This window comes from Opisthocomus hoazin, chromosome Z, assembly GCF_030867145.1.
Source record: "Opisthocomus hoazin isolate bOpiHoa1 chromosome Z, bOpiHoa1.hap1, whole genome shotgun sequence".
Lineage (NCBI taxonomy): Eukaryota > Metazoa > Chordata > Aves > Opisthocomiformes > Opisthocomidae > Opisthocomus > Opisthocomus hoazin.
In genome coordinates this window covers 55,007,272-55,030,569 of record NC_134454.1, presented here as the reverse complement: position 1 = coordinate 55,030,569, position 23,298 = coordinate 55,007,272, and the positions used below count along the sequence as shown (strand labels likewise).

The 23,298-nt window shown below is 38.8% G+C and overlaps 1 protein-coding gene across 1 annotated transcript; it reads left to right on the top strand.

Annotated features, from left to right (window-relative positions):
- The first annotated feature begins 387 nt into the window (after positions 1 to 387).
- Positions 388 to 23,231, top strand: CARNMT1 (carnosine N-methyltransferase 1). The gene is made up of 8 exons (XM_075411766.1): positions 388 to 772; positions 3,399 to 3,594; positions 4,557 to 4,720; positions 11,597 to 11,737; positions 16,488 to 16,666; positions 18,569 to 18,682; positions 19,525 to 19,628; positions 19,919 to 23,231. The coding sequence occupies exons 1-8, from the start codon at positions 414 to 416 to the stop codon at positions 20,018 to 20,020; spliced, it is 1,359 nt and encodes a 452-aa protein (XP_075267881.1). The 5' UTR covers positions 388 to 413; the 3' UTR covers positions 20,021 to 23,231.
- The last annotated feature ends 67 nt before the right edge of the window (positions 23,232 to 23,298 follow it).

Genomic DNA, 23,298 nt, shown 5'->3' with positions numbered 1-23,298 from the left:
CCTCCTGCATGCCTGCAGGCAGGAGAGCCGCACAGGCCGCCGCTCCTCAGGTCTCGGACCGGCGGCGGGGGGGGAGGAGGTGCCCTCGCAAAGGAGGCTCCTCCGCTACCACCGGCCACCCCTCACCTCACGTACCGCCTCACCCCCGTCCTCGCTCTTCCACCCCGCCGCCGGTCCCCCTGCTTGTTTTCGGGTAGGGGCTGTGGGCAGCCCGCCCGCCAGGCGCTGAGCCCCTCCGCCAGCCCCAGCCGGACACTGCGCCCGGCCTGCCGCCTCAGGCCCCGCCCAGAGCGACGTCGCCGGCCCCGCCCCGGCCCGTCCTCTCGCGACACTCCCTGCTCACCGCCTCCGTCCGGAAGCGAGGGAGGGAGCGTGCGCGCCGCGAGGGAGCGGTGGCGGCGGCCGTGGCGGGGATGTCGGCCACGTGCGCCGTGACCCGCAAAGCGCAGCCGCCGCTGCCGCCGGCGCCACCGCCGCCACCGCCGCGTCCCCCGGGTGAGAGGGACCCGCCGGCCAAGGCGATGCGCCGGGGCCTGCGTCGGGGCCACGAGGAGGAGCGGGAGCAGCTGCCGTGGCCGGGGGAGAGCGCGGGCGGCGGGGGCGGCGAGCCCGAGGCGGAGCGGGCGGCCTCGCTGAGCGACGAGCGGCGGCGGCGGCAGCCGCAGGAGCCGAGGGCGCTGGCGGCGGCGGCCACGGCAGCCGGGGCCGAGGAGGAGGAGCGGCTGGAGCGGGAGCATTTCCGGAGGATCATCAACGCCTTCCGATACTACGGGTAACCGAGAGCCGGCGCCTTGCGCGGGGGGCCCCGCCGGCGTCTCGTCCACCCCCCCCGCCGCCGGCCTGCCGGTCCCCGGCGTGGGGCCCTCCGTCGGTGGATGCGCAGCCTGGGGCGGGGTGGGGGGGAGACACGACCACTTCTGCGCCCCGTCGGGGCCTGGGTAGGCTCAGAGTCGCTTCGATGGCTTTGTCAGCCGGGAAGTATAAGAGAAAACAAACAAAAAAAAGATCCGAAGCCATCTCTAAGCGCGGCGAAAAGTCTCTCTTTTTTACGAAACGAAATGCTTTAGGACGCTGTTCAGTGCTCGGAGCAGTCGTAGCGCCTGCTGGCAAAGAAACGCAAACGGTGCTTCTGTTACTGGGGAGGTTTTCGAGAGACGTGTTAATTTGGGCAAGAGATAAGACCTGTTGATAGGGCTAATGGATGCCATTTGTAAAAAACCCTTCGGTTTTCTAGACATTTGTTGAATCAGCAGAGGGCCTGGTGGCCCCAGAGGAAGGAGATGAGGGGACGGTACGACCCGACTTTTAGGTCTGAATCCATTGGATGGCAGAGGAGACAAAAGTTCGCCAGGGGGACTGGCCGAGAAGGCCCAGTCCTCTGCAGTACGTTGGTAAACTGTCTTCTGTTACTCTATGTTTGGGAAGCAGGTCTGGGAAGTAGCTGTGCTACGTATTTGTATACTTCAGGTCGGCTGACAGACTCCCCATCACGTGAATCGTTATTACGTGCTCGAACCTTTTTGTGAATGTAATACAAGCATAATTTTTACAAAACGGGTGCTTGGAAGGAGTGGGTGATACTCAGAATGTTTCTTCTGTTTACTGTTTCTATGTCTTGGGTTTTTTTGTTTTCCAGGACTAGTATTTCAGTGGGAGGTTGGTCTAGATGACACTTCAGTGTCTCTTCCAGACTGAATTCTCCAATTGAGTTGGGCCACACCAAAGACTTTACATTCATTGTTGCTATTAGCACGACAGCCAACTGTAGTTTACTTATGTCAGTGATCCTGTTGTGTCCTCAGGACTCAGAAGCTGGGAACATCTTTTTTAACCTCATGCTCAGCTGTGACTATGGGTTGCTTTTGAATACATCAGTTTTGGTAAACACATAACAAAGGACATGACTCTAGTACAGAAATCGAATTAAATTACCTCTGCCTCAAAGAAAGAACTCTGAATTTAAGTGAAATGACGTATCTTGGTAGTTAAAAATCGTTTAATTGGAAACGTCCGTATGAGTTAATAACACTTTCAGATGAGTCTAGATTAAAGTTCTTGTATTCTGGCAACATACAGACTTCTTTCTTTGTGTGTAGTTCTTCTGATTTCAGTGAATTATTCGTTCTCCTAGAAGGTTGAATTAAGTGTGAAAGGGTGGAGGATTACAGTTCAAAGAATTTTTCTGACAAAATTTTCAAGAACATGATATCAAGCTAAGATGATGTTCTTTACATAGAGGATCAGTTTATTTTTCTTATTATTCCTTCTCAGTTTTTTGTTCTTAAATGTCAGTTTAAACCAGTATAGCTATTGCAGTGAACATGCCCTTCTCAGTAGCACAGAATGTGATGTTGGAGATACTAACTGGTCAAATTTTCAGACTCAGATCGCAACTAAAATTGCAGCAATCTCACCTTAATCTCTCTGGTGGCTAGTTTTCAATTCTGTGCTGCTGTACGATGACACAAGAGTTTGAGAAACTCCAGTATGAATTGACCTGATAAAATGATTCGCTGCTGCCAAAAGGGGAAGTATCCCTTGGCCTGGCTTTGTGACCTCTGTCTCTCTTGTCCTACGGCAGAAATCAAATCTAGCAAAGTCTATACAGGTCTCCTCAAGGTTAGCAAGTTAAATGAGCTTTGTGGCAGGCCTGGTGAGTGCCCGAACAAGGTGGAGGGCAGAACTGTTCTGCGTAGAGACGGAATAGGAAAGAAAAAACAGACCTCTTTCTCTTGGCAGTAGATTCACTTTTATTATGGAACTTTTGTTTTGGGTAAGTGGAGGAGTTATTTTTAGCATGGACCAGTTATGTGATCAAAGTCACAGTACTCATACTTGAGGGGAATACGCTGTTAAATTAAGGTCGCCTAATATCTTGGTGTGGCTGCCAGAACCCTGCTATGGTCCAGCTGTGACTTCTGTGGCTCTTTCAGAAGCTCTTGATTTTGAGGATCCCTCTTCCCACTCCTCATCTTGTTATTTCTGTAGCCAAAGTTTAACACAGCATTCAGCTATTCACTCAATTTAAAATGGATTTGTGAAACAATCTGTCTGGTTTTGATGGGTTTGGGGGCTGGTTGTTCATTAAATTTTGTAGATTCATATATTCGAGTAGTGATCAGCTGTGCTAGAAATGAGCAGCTGGTGGTGAAACTGGAAGAAGAAAACAATGGTCCTTTTAAGAGGTTAAAAAGAGTGGTAATGTAGAACCACAGCTAAAACCAAACATTTTGCCTAAAAAATTCTTGAAAACTTGTTCTCTAGTTAGGAATTAAAAAGTCTGGTCACTTCCTCTGTCTAAAGAAATGAAGAACTGTAATGGAAGTAGCTTAGAGTGAATTATTTAGTGCATGTATTGCTTCTAAATATCTAAAGACCTTGAACGTTTTGCTTTTTAGAACAAATATGCATGAACGAGTGAACAGAACAGAGAGGCAGTTTAAATCTCTCCCAGCTAATCAACAGAGTCTTCTTCCGCAATTCCTTCCTCACCTTGACAAGATTCGGAAGTGCATTGATCATAATCAAGCGATTCTACAGACCATTGTGAATGACTGCGTTCATATGTTTGAGAATAAAGAATATGGAGAAGATGTATGTTAAAATAGACTTTTTCCTACTCCAAAATTAAATTCTGTACGCTTTGGGATTTTCTGCGTTTGTTTTTCACACCATAAGGCCTCCGACTTTCTTTCCTTTTTCCTTCTTTATTTTCTCCTTTCTTCCTGGTTACTTATATTTTCTCACTCTTGTCTTTCACGTCATATAGAGCAATTGTTCAATAAAACTTGTTAGTCCTTGTAGTTACACTTATGAAAACTAATTGTGAATCTGGCAAATGACAGTAGTTACTGTAAAACTCCAGAGTTGTAGCTCTACCCCGATTACATTTTAAAGTTATTTCTTTCAGTTAACTATGTAGAGAGTAAATGATATTGCTTGTCTTACTGTAGATTATTATATCTTACGGCATTCTAAATCATTTGCAATTTTAGATAGTACAAGTATTTTAATGTTCTCATACATAAAAACTTTTTCACTACTTAACTGCTTTTTCAGTGTGGCATTTAGCAAAAAAAAAATGCACTCAGACTTGAAAGACTGGCAGAGATGGAAACTGAAATACTTTTTTAGTATCTGCAGGCAAGATATAGTAATGGGCAGCTCTAATGTGAGCTGCTTAGTGTTTCCTCATCAGTACCTAAAGGGATCCTCTTCTCAGGGTAAGCAGTTCAGCCCCTGCACTAGCTAAGCCCTGGTCCTTTCCTGAATAATGACTACCGGTTGTGCTCTGCTATGCCATACTATGTATTGGTTTTTTGATGTGGAACCTAGTCTCTTGAGTGCTGAACTGAGACCAGCAAACTCAGTTTGTTTAGGATTCTAGGCTGGATTTGAGCCCTGGTCGCAGGAGTGAAAGGCAAATGCTTCGTCAGCTAAAACTCCCAACAGCCCTTATAGCATGTGTTTTGTCTGTTTATAATTTTTTTTTTTTTTAAGACTAAAAATACTGGTACATTTTCCTCTAACTTTTTTTTCCCCCCTACTTTAATCAGGGAAGAGGGAAGATAACACCAGCTTCAACATTTGACATGGATAAATTAAAATCCACTTTGAAACAATTTGTGAGAGACTGGAGTGAAGAGGGAAAGCCTGAGAGAGATGCCTGCTACCAGCCAATCATTAGTGAAATTGTAAAGAACTTTCCTAAAGAAAGATGGTAATAGTGTTTTGAGACGTATTTTTATGTGGGCATACACTGTTGCATGAATCTAACAAAGTTTTTATGGGGTAATGAAAAGCTTGGATTTAAAAATTTAGAAATTACAGAGAATGCAGTGAAATTTATTCACATTTAATCAAGGAAGTTTTTGTTTCTAATACAAGGTGTTGGAAAACAGCATAATCATAAACTTCACAAAGGAATACCAGGTAAACCAGAAAATTTTTTTTTTCCCTTGCAGCTTGATGTAATGGGATATCTGTTAACTTTTCAAGTAAGAGACTTCAGGAAGCTGTTAAATTAACTCATTTGTGCTCAGTAAGGTAAAGTTTGCAGGTTAGCCGGTTCTCAGAGTGTGTGTGCTGCAGATAAAAGGAAGGACCCTTGTGACAGGAGAAAGTAGGAGCATCTCCCTTCGTGGTGGAAGGAGGGAAGAAGACTTAACCTCTAGTGCAGTTTTATTGCACTAAGAATTTACCCTGCAAATACTTGGTTCTGCAAATAGTTAGGTTTTGGACAGGTGTTACAGGGCAATTCTTAAGCTTTGCTCCATGTACCTTTGTAAGTGCATGTACCTTTGTTACTGTGTTGGCTTGTTAACACCACCAAAATAGTAATTGGTGCAGGGTTTTTTAGGTAATTTTAGGGAGCAGTATACTGGTAGAATCTCAGAAGATGCTACTGCTGTAAGAATTCTATGTTTAATGGTTCTAGCATTTAGTTAGCCCAGTCATCATAAAGTACATCACAGTTTAAACTTGACACTCTTATAATGGGAACATAACTTTACTCATAAATATAATGGGTCAGAACTTAGGTTTGATATAGCTGGGTGTTACTGTGGGTTTTCTTCTTTCTCAGTAATTGCTAATAATGCACTTGTACCAATTTGAAAATACCTTCCACTAACCGTCTTTTAGTTTGCATTAGTAAAGACTGGTGGTGGCAGAACATGGAGTGGACACGGTTGGTTGGTTTCTGTTTTGCCTTGTGCCAGCTTATCTCAAGGTGGATGCACCTTTTGTCTGAAGGTGAACTTTCTGCAATGTTTTTAGTGCTAATAGTGCCCTACATAAGATAAAAATTAATTAAATATGGTAGGTTACGTGATATACCTCTGATGTGCAGATCTGTAGGAGAAGTCATAGTTTTGAAAGTAATCACTCTGATCTTCAAGGTAGCAGTTCACCTTTTCTCTGTAAGATACCTTTTAAAGCATTTTCATTAAGGGAGATGTAACTTACGTCAAATCTTAGAGATCTGTAACTGAAGTTGGATGATCTTGACTTTTATCATCAATGAACAGTATTTCAGAACCTCCAGTTGGTATTAGGAAGCAACATGTGGTGAATCTGAAGTTTGTAGATTTGTGCTTCTTTACCAGGATTTTTGTTGATTGTTCTCAAACGCAACTAGTTTGACAGTGCTTCGGTCCCTGTTGTGATGGCACTGAAACACCGGTTGAGTTTTTTATCTCTACAGAAATCTCAAACCATCACTGTATAGATCAAACATCTCCACTGCAAGTTTGGGTTTGCCAAATGAAAGATTTTATTTATAAAATATGCATTACATACCTAGTCAAAAGTTAGATATTCATGATCTTTATGGAGCTGTCATAGCACTTATGTAAAACCTTCTCTCTGTTCAAATATTGTTATTTACTGTTGTCAACTCGCTCTTTTTGCTAGTGACCAGAGTATCTCCTGCTTGGGTGTACTTGCCTCTTTAAGGCAAGAAGCAGAGTCGATCAGAAGGGCCTGTTCTCTTTGTGTATTATCAGGTGAAACTGGCAGTGGCGCCTCACCCTTGTGTGAGAAGCAACTTGCCTGACAGGGCAGGCTGGCTGGTCAGTCTGGTTCCTTTTTTACAGTTTTGGGGGGGAGCAGTTGTTTCAGTTTGAAAGGGGTGGACAGGGCCTGAACTGACCATAGTCAAGTTCTTTTGGTTGTTTTAGTGGGTGCAAAGTCTGTTTCTTCTAGAGAGGACTGGCTGTGGGCGCTAATGCAGGAAAAGAGCCTGTAGATGGAACCTCAGAGTGCAGTTTTGCATTTCTTTAGAGTTCCCTTTTACAGTACAGAGTGCTGGAGTCTCCAGAGATGATGAAAGGAAACTGCTACAGAAAAAGTGTATTGTTGCCACTGGGTGATGAAAACAACTTTAGATGTATTTTGCATTGAAACAGGTGGAGAAATAAATATTTTCAATTTAAAGCTGTCAGTACCAGTCACCTTTCACTTCTTAACAGCTCAGATGGAATCGTACGTTCAGTTTCTACTTAATGTTAACATTGCATTGGAATCATGTGAAAAAGGAGTTTAAATTTTTGAAAGTATTCAAGCGTGTGCATGCACATGTTGTGTTGTTGCTCTTTGTTGCGAGATCAGCCTGTATTGGTTCAGTTGCTATGCAGAGAACAGAAGAAGCGAAGCGCCCTGTGTGCTTCCTCCTCTGGGAAGCAGAACAGATACAAGCAATGGTTGAAAGCAGCTGTAAATCAGAAGAATCTTGTGAGTAGGTGCTACTGTTACCTTGTGTTTCAGTCCAGTCTTCTGAGAAGACTGTCATCTAAAAATAAAATGGCAACAACTGTTTCTGCTGCCCATTCCTCTTCAGAAATAATTCCTTCTTTCTGCTTAGCACAGAATCTGTTAGTAGGATCAACAAAACAGTTTTAAGTGAAGTCCCATGAGATAAGGTCTTCCTGAAGAACTGATAGATTTCCTGCATTATTCATGTTGGAATTTGTGTTCCAGCTCACAGGGTCTCTGTAATATCATCTAGCTTTTGATAAAGTCATCTGAATGTCTTGGATTTGACTGAACCATGATCACTGCTTTCTGTAGGACAAAATAGTAAAACGTAGCTACATTTTTATTTCTTGGTGGAATGCGTTCATTAAAGCATTTTTATGGGGAAACATTAAGTTGAAAATCTAAATAAACATACCGATATATTTTTTTCTAATTTCCCTTTTATTCTGTCAGCTTGATTTTCTTTCACTTCTATTGTTATCCTTCCTACTTATGTGAAAGAATGTAAACATCATCAGCTTCTTATCCAAAAGGAACCAAAGAAATGGTTAACCTTGTAGTTAATTATCATTCCATGGCCAAGAACAGTAAACTCGGGTATTTTCTCCAAAGTTTTCTTTTATTCATTAACTTGGCCTCTGGAACCACCTGTAACTTGAAATTTAAATCTGTCATGCTATCTAGCAATTGATTGCATTTTCCAAGAGACAGGACAGCCCAACAGAAGTTGCCAGTGCTTAGTTTCCTTTTCATTTGAAAAACACAGCTTCTTACTCCTAAGGCTGAGCTTGGCTATACTTCTTGCATGTCCTCAGTCAGATTTATAGTGATGATAAAATTTCTGATTTGTATGAATTTTATTTAACTTTATGTAAAATACATCTGTCCCTGCAGGGATTTTAATCTTGTCAAAAATTGTGCTTAACCTAAACTTTCCTTTAAACATTGGATTTAGGAGCAAACTATATCTTCAGGGTCCGCTGAAGGCTTTGTAGGTCTTTACATGGAAGTATATAAACCTTGGGTATTAAGTTTGGAGAAGAATTGCTTTTCAAATTATTCTGCTTTTTATGTACCTTCATTATTTTATTTGAAAAGTAGTTGCCTTAAAAAAAATACTGCTGAAAATATGATTACAGTATAATAATGAAAAATACCATATCAAGAGTCAGATTTGTTCACTATCTAAATTTACAAACATTACGGACATAAGATATCAGGAAAGAAGGAGCCCCACACTCTGGTTCTATGCTGATGTTTGTACTGGTTTTCTGTGTGTGAGCTGTATATTTCTTATCACTTCTTATCATTAGATAACATTGAATTGCAATGTTTAGTTTATGAAAATGAGGTTTGTGTTTGGTCATACACACTAATTTTTCTTTCGCCGAACTTCAGTTTACCCCTTCAGCACCATCATTTTTTTTTTGTTAAAGCACAATATGCATAAAATAAGAACCTTCTTTTTTTGTCATGTAGAATTTTTCCCTTAAAAGAAGGACACCAAGTTAAAGTCTTCATTAATGTTCTTAAAATTCCAAAAGCTGAAAGTATATCACACTGCAAAAAGTAGTACAGTAATGGCATGACAGATTTTAGTTGTTTCTGGTACTTCTCTGCTATCTTTTTTTAAGAGACTGCTGCAGTTTCAATAGTATCAGTTATCACAATTTGGGATTTTTTTAAATTGTCTTTGCTAATACTTACATATCTACCAAAGGAAAGCAGGTTTTTCTAGCCTCCTACATTACATTGTAACCATTTAGCCATTAAAAAAAGCAGTTTCTATGCAATTAAAAATTTTTAGCTGTTGTAACGATTCAGAAACTAGCATAATGTAGTGCACTGGAGTGCTCCCATTACCACTGGTTTCATACCTTAATTTTTTTGAAATTCATCAACAGTTGGTCACTAACAATTCTTTTTAAGAAATTTTTCTTGAAAAGCGAAAAGTGTTTGAGCATTTTTTTTTTTATAGCAGGACACTGTCAACAGTCATTATTTTTTATGCAGTAAGTTTGCCACATACCAAATTTCTCTGATTATGGATTAAAAAAATGCTTTTGAACCATTTTGGAAGGGTAGTGTCAATGTTGGTAGGCTAAGATTTTTATTATATTGTGTTCTATTAGCTATCATCTGCATGCTGAAACAAAATTAGTGGCCAGCACCAGGCCCTAGCAACGAGTAAGAACACTATAGATAGAAATTAAATTGCTAACAAGTTTCCAGACGGACTTCAATCCCTTAACAAAGGTGAAAAGGGAAGTGCAGTTAAGATCAACTATTTTCAAAGAGAGAATTGGGAAAATTAGTTCAGAGATAGAAAAGCTTTATATTGTGAATAAAAAGATGTAAGTCAATGACAAGCAGTTTAAAAATCAAAATCAACTCACCTGTTACAGGCTTTATCGTGTTTTAGGATGAATAAAGGTGCAGATTTTAGAATGTGTTTACACCTGCATAGCTCGTTGTTAGTGTTTTAAGAAAAATGTATCATACATTAATCAATGTACGTGGCATAAGGCTTTTTCAACCCACGCATTGTAGAGCTGCTCACGTGGAGATGCAAAAATCTGTGTAGAGCTAGTCTAAATATTTAGTAAAGTTAAATTGTAAGGAAATGAAGAAATAGGTTAAGTTAGAAATACATTTGGAATAACAGTGAATAGATATACCACTACGACTAGAAAAGGCTGTAAGGCTGAGGGTTTTTCTGGCTTCTCCCAGAAAGTGGATTTTCTTCTTCCTTTTGGATCCATATTTTCAAAAATTTCATCCTGAGCAAGTAGTTTTCCCCTGAATTACTCTTTCTTTTTTTCAGTAGGACTTCCTGGCTAGCTTTCTTCTGCCTTTCCTTGTAGAAGAGAAGTAAGGAGAACTGTTGCTTCACAGAAGGGCCCTTATGTGATGGCAAAGTCTTGATTTCCTGCTTCTTGTTAGTTAGAAAACAAAGAAACTGGAAACATAATGGAGTGGAAATGAAAATCAGGAATGAGGAGAACTTTGATTTTTTTTTTTTTTTTTTTTTCCATTTGGGAGGCTTCACTAATTACATGATTAAGCCACAAACCAAAAGGCACTGTGAAAACTGCTGTGTTAGTTTGTGTGACCTTTAAAAAACAATGCTTTCTTTTGGTTTTGGCTAATAGTGTTCAGAAATGTACTATTCAGAATTTACATAACTCTCTCACTCATCTTTATGCTTATGCAGCATGCTAACTCTTTTGAACTGCTTTTGGCATCCTGTATTTTTATGTAGTCAAAGGCTTTGCATTTTGCTTTCTTTCATCGTATGTTTGGAAGTGCTGGTTGTGGCTTCCTTCATTTAGTTGCATGGAAGTTGACAGATGTATATTTTTGTCTTGGAAGGTGACATGCAAAAGAGTGGGTAGTGTGAGTGTACACACTTCTCATTTTGGTATATGAAATTATGAATTGTTCACAACTGCAAAATGAAAAATTCTTTTTAGATCAAGTATCTTTTCAGTTTGGTATGTGAGTTTTTTTGTTTCATGAGCGAAGGTTTGATTGCATAGTGATGGGAAGTCTAATGGTTAGAATATGTATATATTGCCTTTTCTGCCTGAAAGAGGAGAAAATTTTGAGATTCTTAGTTCTTCTGTTAGTTGCTGAACTTGGAAGATGGGGTAGGTTTTTCTAGGTATCAGACACACTGCTGGATGTCTTTTGGTCATCTTCAACTTGATGTCTAGTTACAGGAAGTGAATGGTTATAGAGAGCTGCAATGTACTTTGATCTAGGAAATTTTGGATCACTTAATGTGCTTGAGTGAAATCAGTGTACAGCATATGTAAAACCCACAGTTGCTGAGAAGGTAACTACTATAAGGTTTTTACAGCCTGAATTGCTCATCGGCTTATGGAAGTTTTCTTTGTTTTATGTTTCTGATGTCAAAAGCCTTGTTTATTTTCCATGCAATGTAACCAAGAAGATTTCTTGAATGTTTACTATTTATCAGTGGGTGTCACAGAAAAATAAATCGTGATATATGATAATGTTCTTTCTTCAATTCATTGAAGAGATTTTTAGCTTGATAACTGTGTAAGTTTTTTTTGAAAAAAGTTGTTTTGTAATTATGCTCTGTATTCTGAATGAGGGTTTTAATGTTCTTTTGAGTCGTTTCTGTGAATTATTTTGACGGTACAGTTAACTAGTCTAATCAGAACTGGCTCAGTTCGCATTTAAAAAGTAAAGTCATACAGGAAATACATTATAATATCTAAGTATATGGGGAAGAAATGTTTGATTGGCCCTCTGTAAGTTTTGTTAAGCGGTATCGAATAAAGACTTAACTATTATTTTTGTTCTGTTGCAGGGATTTCTCCAAAGTTAATATCCTGGTACCTGGTGCTGGGCTAGGTAGATTGGCGTGGGAAATAGCTATGCTCGGTTATGCTTGCCAAGGAAATGAATGGAGCCTCTTTATGCTCTTTTCTTCTAACTTTGTACTCAACAGGTACATAGCTTATGTTTTACTTGCTGATTAAAACTTAGGGAGGCAAAATTATTAATGAGAAAAACTTGAATAAGTAAAACTCACAAGAATAGATTTAAGTCCTAACACAGGACACACATAACCACTTTTTAGAATGTTTTAATGAAAAAAAAAATTAGCGGGATAAATGGGGGAGGGAAGCATTGTATCTAAGTCATTAAAATTATAGCAGGAAGCATGGCTTTTAAGTTGTGAGACTTAAAATCTCTAGATTGTATTACAGATTTTGTGCATAATCTTGAGTAGGTTTTATGATTGATTTCACATCTGTTTCTGTAAAATGCATGCCTGTTTCACTGGTGTCAAACATGAAATAGTTAATATGTGCATGCTAATTAGTGGTGGTGATTAGTAACAAAGGAAACCTGTTAAAGGAAGTGTTACATTCTGTACTAAAATTTTAGGCACTGTTTCGACATGAAAAGCAACCACTGAGGCACGCTGAACCACTTCTTAAACAAGTGGCTAAAATAATATAGTTAATAGTTCTACAGTTATGCTGAGGTACTAAATTTGAATGTAGTGAATTTCACTTTATGGGTTTAATTTAGTGACGTTTCTGTATTTGGTGTTCTGTCACTTGTATGGGAGAGTACTTGTTTCATAATGAACTTGTTAGAGAGGAATGAAGGCAACGAATGAAACTCTTTTAAGAAACAGGGTGGGATGACTATGAGTGGGCAAGTATAAAAGAGATCTAGGGGGGTGTTTTTGTTTTTTTGGGAGAGCTGGTACCAAGTTCAGAGAGACAGAATTTGCCAGTTCATTCTTCAGTCTGAAATGGTACACCTTTGCTGAAAACACCTAAACTATTGTCTTGTATACTATATTATCATGATGTTTTGGAGCCCTGTTTGTAGACTGATTGTTCACAGTGGACTGTGATGATCTTAAATGTGTTACAGCCTACTATTCAAAAACAGCAAGGAGAAAACACTTTGTATTATGGCTGCTGCATGTTTGCTTAAAGCAGTAGTGGTCAATGTGATGAAAATAGGTATTTGGTAGAGGTTTATTTGTTCTTACATTATTCTGAAATGACTCTTATCTGGTGGTGAAATTGCATATTACAGTTGAGCTGATCTAATGTCTTGCAGCTACTGAAAGGAGGTCACATTCTTCACAACCTTTGCTCTACAGCCCTGCTGGCTCTTAGGCTCTTTGGAACTTCTGAATTTATTCAAAGCAGCATAAACGTATTCATTTTCCCATCTTTGGGAGCAGTGATGAGCTGTCATAGGAGTTCAAACCTGAAAGCTAATTTCATGCCGAATTACCTCTGATCACATGTGTTTTTGTCTTCCTTAAATAATGAGTCTTTGACCTATCTGTGGAATTCTCATGACGATCCATGCTTATGATAGTAATCATTCTTAGCATCTAATGTTCGTGTGGTGTTTCCCATTTATGTAAGACATTTAACAAAGGAGTGCATATGCATTAGACTTGCTGATAGATTTCAGACAGCAAAAATAAGTGGTGTTCATCTGTTGTAATCTTAATCTTCATCTTTGCTGGGTAAGTTATCACTTGCAAGTTTCCTTGTTAGCGTGGAAGAGAATACTGCTAACTTGAGTCTGAATTTTGGTCAGTTCAGTTCAAGTCCAAGCATTCCTTTCTGCCAGAATGTGGGCTTGGGATGTTTGTTAAGAAGGTTTTAAGGACTTTGGGGATCTTTTCATTTTAGTCTTAAGTGGCTGTTCCCAGTTAGCGTTGTTGAAATGGACATGTTTGCCTTCCTGGAAAAGGAAGAAATAGCAGTGATAATATGAGCTGAAGATACCAGATAATATGAGCTGAAGATACCAGTTAAGGAAGAGTGGTAGGAAGAAGCGAATTTGCAAGTTAGTTTTTAACTACAGTCTAAAGTTTGGGGTTTTTTTTCCCCAGTTAATAAAAGCATGAGAATTTTGCTAATGTGTGCTTACAGTTTGGATGTACCTTCTTTCTCTGGCCTTGGTTTATATTTAGGAAGACTAAGTACTGTCTTGAATGTCAAGCCAGCTACTCCAGTGGGCACCTAGATGTGGTACAGCCACTAAAGTCTTCAGTATACAAAGTTGTATCTGCTGATTTTTACACATGTAAAAAAAAAAATCTCTAAAATTTTGAACTTGTCACTGTGGATAAAGTTGCATAGCATGGTATGTAGAGAGTGCATAAAGGCTTAACTGTGGTCACTGTAAGTATTTGAAATTAGTTAGAGTGCATTATTCCATTGAAGAAGCTCTAACTTGAAAATAAAGTGACCCTGGAGCAGTTAAGCTACAGTAGCTCCAAGACTGCTGTAGTCCTTGTATGGGAAATTGTGCTTTTTCTTGTATGGGTAATATTAAGGTGTTTCTCTTGTATTCTTACTGCTGGTGTATTTTTCTAGCGTTTAGATGAGTTCTGGATATCATGACAGATGGCAGAGGTGATGATTGGTTATGTACAGATGCACTTCATTTCTTACATTTTTTCAGAAGGGCAAAAACTGTGGAAAGCATAATCTGTTTTCCTGCCTCTGGAAAGCACTCCAAAATTTTCAGGCAGTGTAGAGCCACAGGACACACGTTACTTCCTGTTGACATCTGACAGGAGGGGAAACGCCACTAGGATAGTATCTGTGTGGAGGAGACAGGAGCTGACCTGCTGGTTTCTTCAGCTGGAGATTCAGAGCGTAGGGTCAGTAGCCATGGTCCAACAATCTTTTATAGCAACAGTCCCACTTGCAAATATTTGAGAAAGTTCAGCTGGAGTAATACAAAGTCACTTTGTACCCAAGTCAGAGTAGAGTTAGTTTGAAAAAGCTTTAATTAATACTGATGTGCAGAGTCCCACATCAATACCAGTAGAATTCATGCTAATTGGCTAATCTTTACTTTCTGGAAAGAATTCAACTAGATAAAGCTTGGCACTTTGAGAAGGCTGCTTAATTGTGTTTGTTGAGTATCCATGAATGCCTTAGGATGAAAACAATTAAGCATTTTTTCTTTAAATCAGTGGTCAGCAGCAAGATTTGACCTACCCATCTCTTCTAGAACTGTCTTTTTTACTGAGTGTTGAACAGTAAATGCCCTGCCCCTATGGAAAAATTGAAGTGCTTCACACTTAAGGATGTTAGATTTCTATAACATAAATAGTACATTTTTGGTTGGAAGGATGGAATTGTAAAGGACTGCAGGACTTCAGTTTGGAAGTATAAGTTAGTGAAGCTGGAAAGGGAGGTGTTCAAGCTTTAATATGGAGAGGGATTGGTCTTTTACATTAAATTGGAAATTCCTTTTGGAACTGTGCGAAAGTCTACATGAATTATACGTTATGCTTGGGAAAAAAAATACAGGGAGGTGTGTGTTCCTGTATATAGCTCACAAAAAAACTCCTTCCTAATCTACTCGGATGTCATATTTTCTTTACTTTTGGGGAAGTTTTAATTGTTAAAGAAAAATACTCTGAGGATAATGCAAATTGGCTGGGAACGTACTGAGAATTCTAGAATGGTTAACACACAACTTTTGCTGGCCAACGTGGGGGGCTTTTGGTGGGTTTTTTTGATGTACTGGTGGGTTGTTGTTTTGTTTGTGGTTTTTTAACCAAAATAAAAATGCCTTTCTTGAAGAAAATGATGCCCATGTTATCAGGGCTTTTTTCCTGCTTTTTTTCTTTGATTGCATATACCAGTTCATGAGTGCAGTGTACTGCTGTGCAAATACAGGTGGTTTTTATATTTTTTACTGATAAAATGAAGTATAAATATGACGTGAAGAATGTGGAAAATGTTATTTCAAAGACTTTACCACAGATGGTTTCTATCCACCAGCCAAAATAGTGCACTTTCTGTAACCTGATAGATTGCTTGCAGTTTATTAAGTGTTTGATGATATGTGTTTTATCGGAAAGATGTGTCCTCTGTTATCTCTGAAAGAAAATGGCTTCATTTTTTTAATTACAAACTGATTTTACGGGACTGTGGGAAAGGCTGCTTTTTATTATTTTAATGTTATATTTTACCACTTTTTAAAATATCAGTTGACTTAGTTGTTTGTGTCAACCCACAGATTTTATTTTACAAGGACATGTTCACTTTGCATAATTGCAACACTCCAGATGCTACTAACTTAAAATGACATCTAGTGCAAAACTACTATGCTTTGCAAAATAGAATTTATTTTTTGAAATGTAAAAGCATCCTTTCAGTTAGCATCTGAAAAATGTTTTTGTTCTGCTGTGCTTCAAAACCTCTATGATTATGGTTCAGAAAAGACACAGTAGTCTAGAATGAGAACAAATGTTTCCAGTAAAATTCATGGAACTAATGTTACTCACTTTCTTTTTTTAGAATAGAAAAAAAATATTATCCAGAAGGGCTTAGCCTTACTAAATATAGTAGATCATAAATTTTGTTAATCTTACAAAAGAATCTTGTGTATTTTCTTTCCAGTGGAGAAATAAGTCAGAAAATGGTAAAAAGTGGGAAAACCTCAAAATTAAAAAAGGCAATTATTTTGTGGTGATAATTTGTACGTCAGAGTAAAATTGTGTTTTTTTGGTTCATAGGTTGAAGGGCAGTCTGAAGTGCTATGAACTAGATAAGTCATTTAGAAAACACGTAGCTTCTTGCAAGAACTCTATCCACAAAACAATGGGTGTTGGTGAAAGTGACTCTGTTTCTAGATAATAGATAAACAATTGGTTGAAACTGAATTGTGATGGTTTTCGTATTTTGCAGATGCTCTGAAATTAACTCCTGTAAGCTTTATCCTTGGATTCATCAGTTCAGCAATAACAGAAGATCTGCTGATCAGATACGTCCAATTTATTTCCCTGATGTTGATCCTCACAGTCTTCCTTCTGGTTCAAACTTCTCCATGACAGCAGGGGATTTTCAAGAAATTTATTCCGAGTGCAGTGAGTACATGCAAACGTTTAGGCTATCCATGTATCTGTATATTCATAGTATTTGTTATGGGACGGTTAATGATTATAAATGGAAGGGAACTGTATCTACAAGCATTAAGCAAAAAGTACGAACTGTAGTAAGATTTTCTTACTCCAAATCAGCTTTGCATTCCTCCTTAGTTATAAAAAAATACGGACACCTCCTTGCCTAACAGATCTTTGTTGCAGTAGTTTCTCTCAGAATAAGAGAGCATAGTAGTGTTATGGAAAGGTTTACTTGCTTTAGAAAAGTGATGTTACATAGAGAACAATGTAACTAGTCACTTCTCTTTATTAGTGTAAAAAATAAATGAGTATTTTTTGTTGATTCATTTCCTGTTGTAAAAGCAAACTGTTTCAACAGTAGTAAATTATAAATGAAAAAAATATAAACTTATTGCCTGTCAATAGTAAATATTTCAGACGCATATTATGGGGATCATAAAGATTGAGACTTTTGTCAAAAAAAAGAACAAAGAACCTTATTTTTCCTGTGATATCATGTTAGTTCTCCTGTCCTCATTGCAGCTGTCAAGTAATGTTTTATGACTAACCTAATGTTGAATCCATCTGCAGAAGACTGTCTTATTCACTGCCTACTCTACCTATTACGTACTTAGGCTTTGGTCAAGGGTAGCACTTGCCTAGTTCTTTTTATATTAGTCTAATATTCTAATATATGCCTATTTAGAAGTCACTATTTTCTTGTTACGCAGTACGGGATTATCACCTCAGACATCCATTTTCTGTTTCCACCTTTCTGTCCATATTAGACCCATAGCAATTTTTCACCAGGATTATATGTATAGCTATTGATTTGCCTCTTACTGTGCAGCTAGACTCCAAGGTATTTCCTTGTAGAAGACTTCCTTATAGTTGCTTAATTTTCTGAAGGTTCTGTCTTACATTAGAATGTATGATACTGGCATAAATTGAGACTTCTAATTTTTTTTATTTACAGAACTTAAAACTTTTGCAATTTCAAGGATACATGTTTAGAGGAAAACAGGGAGACTCGTGCTTTAAAAGGCAGGCTTTGAAAGATCATGCTTGTTAATTTAACTAGTGAAAAACAGCTGGAGAAATAGTCAGATACTGAAGAAAATATAGAATCATAGAAAGATTTGGGTCGGAAGGGACCCCTAGAGGTCATCTAGTCCAACCCCCCCGCAGCGAGCAGGGACACCACTAACTAGATCAGGTTGCTCAGAGCCCTGTCCAACCTGGTCTTGAATGTTTCCAGGGATGGGGCCTCCACTACCTCTCTGGGCAACCCGTTCCAGTGTTTCACCACCCTCATTGTAAAGAATTTCTTCCTTATATTATATATTATATCTTCCTTATGTTATATGTATATAACTTATGAAGCTGTGTGATTTGTGAAAGTACGCTTCAGTGTGACGACTTGTATTGTTCTAGATATTAACTAGAGAGGCCCAGAATTGCTGGGTATTTTTACAGTTGCTTTATCAACAGTTGTCATAATGAAGTTCATAGGACAGGTAAGTAATAGCACACTTTGCCTTCATTTATAGAAAATGTGCTATAATATTTACATTGTACAGTACATAGTAGGAATAGATCTCATTTTAAATAATGTGCATACAGAATGTTACAAAATGCATAAATAGTAAATATGCATCATATTTTAGAGTGTGTATGTGTATACACACACATATAGGTCACACAAACTTAAACTTTACTGTTGTTAACGCAAAACAAAATATTTATTTCAAAACTAAATTAAGACCCTTCTACTGTTAGTTGAAGGTAATGCTGAGTGTGTAAACAAGCACTGGGGTTAAATGATGAACTTCTACAGGGGTCGAAGCATTTAAACTAATCTCTGTATACTTTGCGCTCTTTCTGCAGATACATGGGACTGCATAGCAACTTGCTTTTTCATAGATACAGCACATAATGTGATTGATTACATTGATACTATATGGAAAATACTAAAGCCTGGAGGAATATGGATAAATGTAGGCAAGTGTGACCAACCTCTCTTCCTGCTATCCCTGACTTACATTTGATCACGTAACAGGCATCTAATACTTAAAAAGAGTTGTGGGGATGAATGTGTCTGTGCTGAAAACTGCACAGAGCTAGAAACATCTAGGCCTTGGAAATTATCTCAGATGTGTTCAGAATATGTCCAGACACTTACTAGTTACAATCAAGTCAACAGCATGTGATTTTTTAAATACACAAGTAAATCTTCCCAGTGGCAGGCTTTGCTTTTTTTCTGTTTTTCTAAGAAAATGGAACTTGTTCTGTGTGTAAATACACTTTTGCACTTTTTTCTTAATCTGTCTAATTTGTACTGTGCTTCTAAGTAGAAGCTTTGGGAATGAGATTTATGTATGCCTTGGCTCAAAAGAATAGACTTAATTGAAGTCTTCCATGGTGAAGGAATGGCAGAGAAAACTCAGGAGTTAAAACATTTTGTATAGTAGAAACAGGCCAGTCAGCCACTATACTAGTCCTGGCCAGTCACAGAATGCAAGCAAAGCTCCTGAGTAGACCACAGCATGTCCTGCCTTCTGTTCTGCAGACACAGCAGTGATGCTAGACTGAAGAAATTTTAAGATACAGGAGATGAGACTTCATTGTTGAATAAGCTGCTGAACTAATTTGTTTTCATTTTGCATTGATGCTGAAATTTATCATAAAAATCATATTCAAGTGATAGAAATAGGTTCTTATGTCTGAATTTGAATATGTGAGCCTGGGTATAAGCATTCTCTGCACTTTCAGTATGTGCTTTTGATGTTTAAAATATTTTTTGTCTTTTTGATCGCCATTTGCGTTGTATCTTTGTACTCTAGGCCCTCTCCTTTACCACTTTGAAAACCTGGGAAATGAACTTTCTATAGAACTAAGCTATGAGGATATAAAAAATGTTATATTGCAATATGGATTCCATATAGAGGTAAGAAGATGCTGTAGTTTGCAATGAGTAGTAGTGGTATAAACCAGACAAACTCCTTTGAATAAACCTTTACCTTAAATTTAGATCAACGTAATGGCATATACTAATAATGTCTAGAAGAATTAAATGTTCAAAAGTGTGTTGCAAATTATTTGCTTTCCTTGTTTTTGTAAAAACTGTATGGATGGGCCTTGAAATCTAGTAATTAATAGCAATTTCTTTCTTATTAAGAGAAACTTATATAGTTCTTGTAAAATGGTGTTTTGAAAACTGCTGCTTTATTTTTTTAGGTGGAGAAGGAATCTGTACTGTCAACTTACACTGTGAATGAACTCTCCATGATGAAATACTACTATGAATGCGTGTTGTTTGTGGTGAGAAAACCAGAATAGGAGTGGTCTGCATAGGATAATCAGAAAAAATGTTGGCTTGAAAGCTAGAAATTGGAATAAAACGGACTGGGTGATGTCTGGACACAACCTCAAATCAGTGGTGCCTTCTTACTCGTAATAGGGTTTAGATAGTGTCTATTTTCTTAATATCTCTAGTGCTATCCAGACATGTACTATGCCATGCATATTTGTAATATAGTTGTGAAAATGGATGAGGAAATGTTCACATACACTGTCTTTGTGCTTTGGAATGCATTAAAAATAAAAGCAAAAAATGTTTTATTGAGAATAATATTTAAAGTTTGCTATAATAGGCTAATGCTCCGCATATGCTGCCTCATTTTTCATAGATTTATAATGATTTTCTTTTTTCTACTTTCTGATGTTAGTAATACGTAGAGGTGCTTACTGTACTAGCTGTGTCACATTTAGAGAGCTATTTCTAAACATATTCTTAAATTATGAAGTCTGAAATGGTTGGATGAAATTATTCTTGATAGATACAATAGCCATCACAACTGTTACAGCATTTTCTGTGGAACTGAAATGAAGTACATTATTATTCAGATTCTAATCTTTTACTGTATCACTGTTAACAATTTAATCAAAACACAGAACTTACAGGCAATTTGAAATACTATGTGAAAGCAGAGTACTGAGTGAAGAAAAAGCAGCATGTCACAGAGAAGTGGTATGTTAACCTCAGTTCAGGAATAACACCAGTTTTGATTAATCTCTGAAGTCTTGAAACTGCAATGTGTTAGATGCCTTGCCATCTTAAAATACATGGATTTTGAGTCACCTACTTACTGCTTAAGCCAAAACAGTAAAGCAGTACTTTCTGTTAAACATAATTAACAGAAAGTCATGTTACACCTTGAGCTCTTTTCTTTATTTTGGAGTTAATAGCATAGCTTAGTTGTCCATGCCATGTGTAGGTAGGGGCAACAGAAAAATCCCTGTTTCTCCAAGGGAAAAAAAAAAACTTACATGTTAAGTGTCATAGAATGCTTTGGGTTGGAAGGGACCTTTAGAGGTCATCTAGTCCAGCCCTCCCCTGCAGTGAGTGGGGACATCTTCAACTAGACCAGGTTGATCAGAGGCCCATTCAACCTGGCCTTGAATGTTTCTGGGGATGGGGCCACCACTACCTCTCTAGGCAACCTGTTCCAGTGTTTCACCACCCATATTGTAAAAAAATTTTTCTCATTATATCCAGTCTAAATCTCCCCTTCCTTAGTTTAAAGCCATTATCCTATCGCAACAGGCCCTGCTGAAAATATTTTCCCCATCTTTCCTATAGGCCCCTTCAGGTACTGAAAGGCTGCTGTAAGGTCTGCCCGCAGCCTTCTCTTCTCCAGGCTGAACAGCCCCAACTCTCCCAGCCTTTCCTTACAGGAGAGGTGCTCCAGTCCTCAGATCATCTTTGTGGCCCTCCTCTGGACCCACCCCAATAGCTCCATGTCCTGCTTGCGCTGGGGGCTCCAGAGCTGGATGCAGGACTCCAGGTGGGGTCTCACTAGAGCAGAGTAGAGGGGCAATATGTGCTGTAACCTAATCATCTGTACCTGAATCAGCATATGCAGGCTAGTTGGTAGAAAATTTCCTTGAAACTTCAGGCACTTAACATTTGTGATGTAGTGAGTTCTTGGTTCCCTGTCCTAATGTTTTTGGTTTTTTTTTTTTGTTTTTTTTTTCCTGGCAGGTGTGGCTTAGATGAATATTTAATGTACAAATTATGATACTATACAAGAGGCTAAATCTTCTGTTACTTAAAAATTAGGTGTACTAGAAAAAAATTATCACTGTGCTGAGAGGAGGTGTCATGTTAGCCATTTTTTTCTCAATATATTGGTTGCCTTCAGTACGATTTTCATTCATTTTCCAAAAAATCTAAAATCTAAAAACATTATGATAAAGAAACAATGATATTTTTTTTTTCATATTTGGTCATAATGGTACTGGACAATAGCTTGTTTGTTTCCCATTATTTCTAGTCCCTTTTTTCGTGGTGGTGTCCTAATCACATTTTTTTAATAGATGCGTTACTAGCTTTTGCATTTTTCCCATTAAGGCCAGAAGTTTGTGCCTTTTTTCCTAAATTGAAAGTCTGCAAGGAAGGAAAACACAAACTTTTTGTTTTTGTAGTTTAGACACTGCGTAAGGGAGCACACGCCTGGGTATGTTTCAGTACTGTCCCCTTCTGCTCTGAATCTTAATTCAGAATAAAGGCTTCTCGTCTACGGAAGTTTTCAGTTGGAGCTTTGCTGAAACTAGTCTTACCTGAACTCTCCTTTCAAACTGCACCACTGAGACTTAGCTCCATAAATGAACTGTCAAAGTTTGACCCGGCTCCAGGAAAAATGTGTTTAAGCTGAAACACTGCCATTGCAACAAGTGGATTAAAAGCCCTTGCACACCTAAAAATAAGATAGTTGCTTTAATTTCCTTATTGTACTGTTTACTTTTCTTTTGAGGAACTTTGTGATTCCTGGCTTTCATTCTGATTTTTTTTTTTTTTTTTTGCCTTGGGTAGAATATGATTAGTCTTTTACTTGATTGTCAAGCTCCTTGCTACAAGGCTAGGTTAGATGAATGTCGATTATGCCGTTGCTGAGCACTATGTGTATGTGTAATGCTGCCCGGTTCCTGCCCTGCCCATCACCATGTGCGTGGGCCTGCGGTGCTCTTGTTCTTACTGCATAGGCGATGAACCCTCGCTTTTTGGCTGACTGTCAGAATCCTTTGGCCTGGTGGTTTTGTTCTTTGCCACCCCACGCTGTTACAGGTGCCATTTTTTGTGTTGTTTTTGGAAAACATGTTCTTACTTACGTCAGGTGTATAGTGATGTGCTTCTGTTTCTCATCTAGAAAATGCCAGTCTCCTCCTAAAGCGCAACGGTCGCGTTACGAGCTGGAAGCAGAGTAATCTCGTGAATGAGCTGCGTGCATCAGTAGTGTTATACCTGCCGCTCTAATTTGTGAGGGCTGAAAGTGCATCACTTGTGTTTTTGTGCAGGGGGATAACTGTGTATTGTTGGATGTGATCACCTTCTTCAGTTGTATACACCGGGGGGGTGGGGTGGGGACACGCTCACGGTGCGTTGCCAGCCGCAGGCAGGACCGCGTCGCGCGGGTCGCTGCCGGGCGTAAAATAAAACGCTGCCTCACCTTCGGTGCGGTGCTTCTGTGTGAGGAGGCCTGACAGCTGTGACGGTGTCCTGTGTCTTTATTTACATACAGCCCCCGGCCCAGCCGAGCCGGTGGCGGTCGCGTCTC

Excerpts from the sequence above, each read along its gene's own strand:
- CARNMT1 (XM_075411766.1), top strand. The coding sequence starts at position 414 with ATGTCGGCCACGTGCGCCGTGACCCGCAAAGCGCAGCCGCCGCTGCCG. Across the intron at positions 773-3,398 it reads AACGCCTTCCGATACTACGG|AACAAATATGCATGAACGAG; the intron begins GTAACCGAGAGC and ends TTTGCTTTTTAG. Across the intron at positions 19,629-19,918 it reads AATATGGATTCCATATAGAG|GTGGAGAAGGAATCTGTACT; the intron begins GTAAGAAGATGC and ends TTATTTTTTTAG.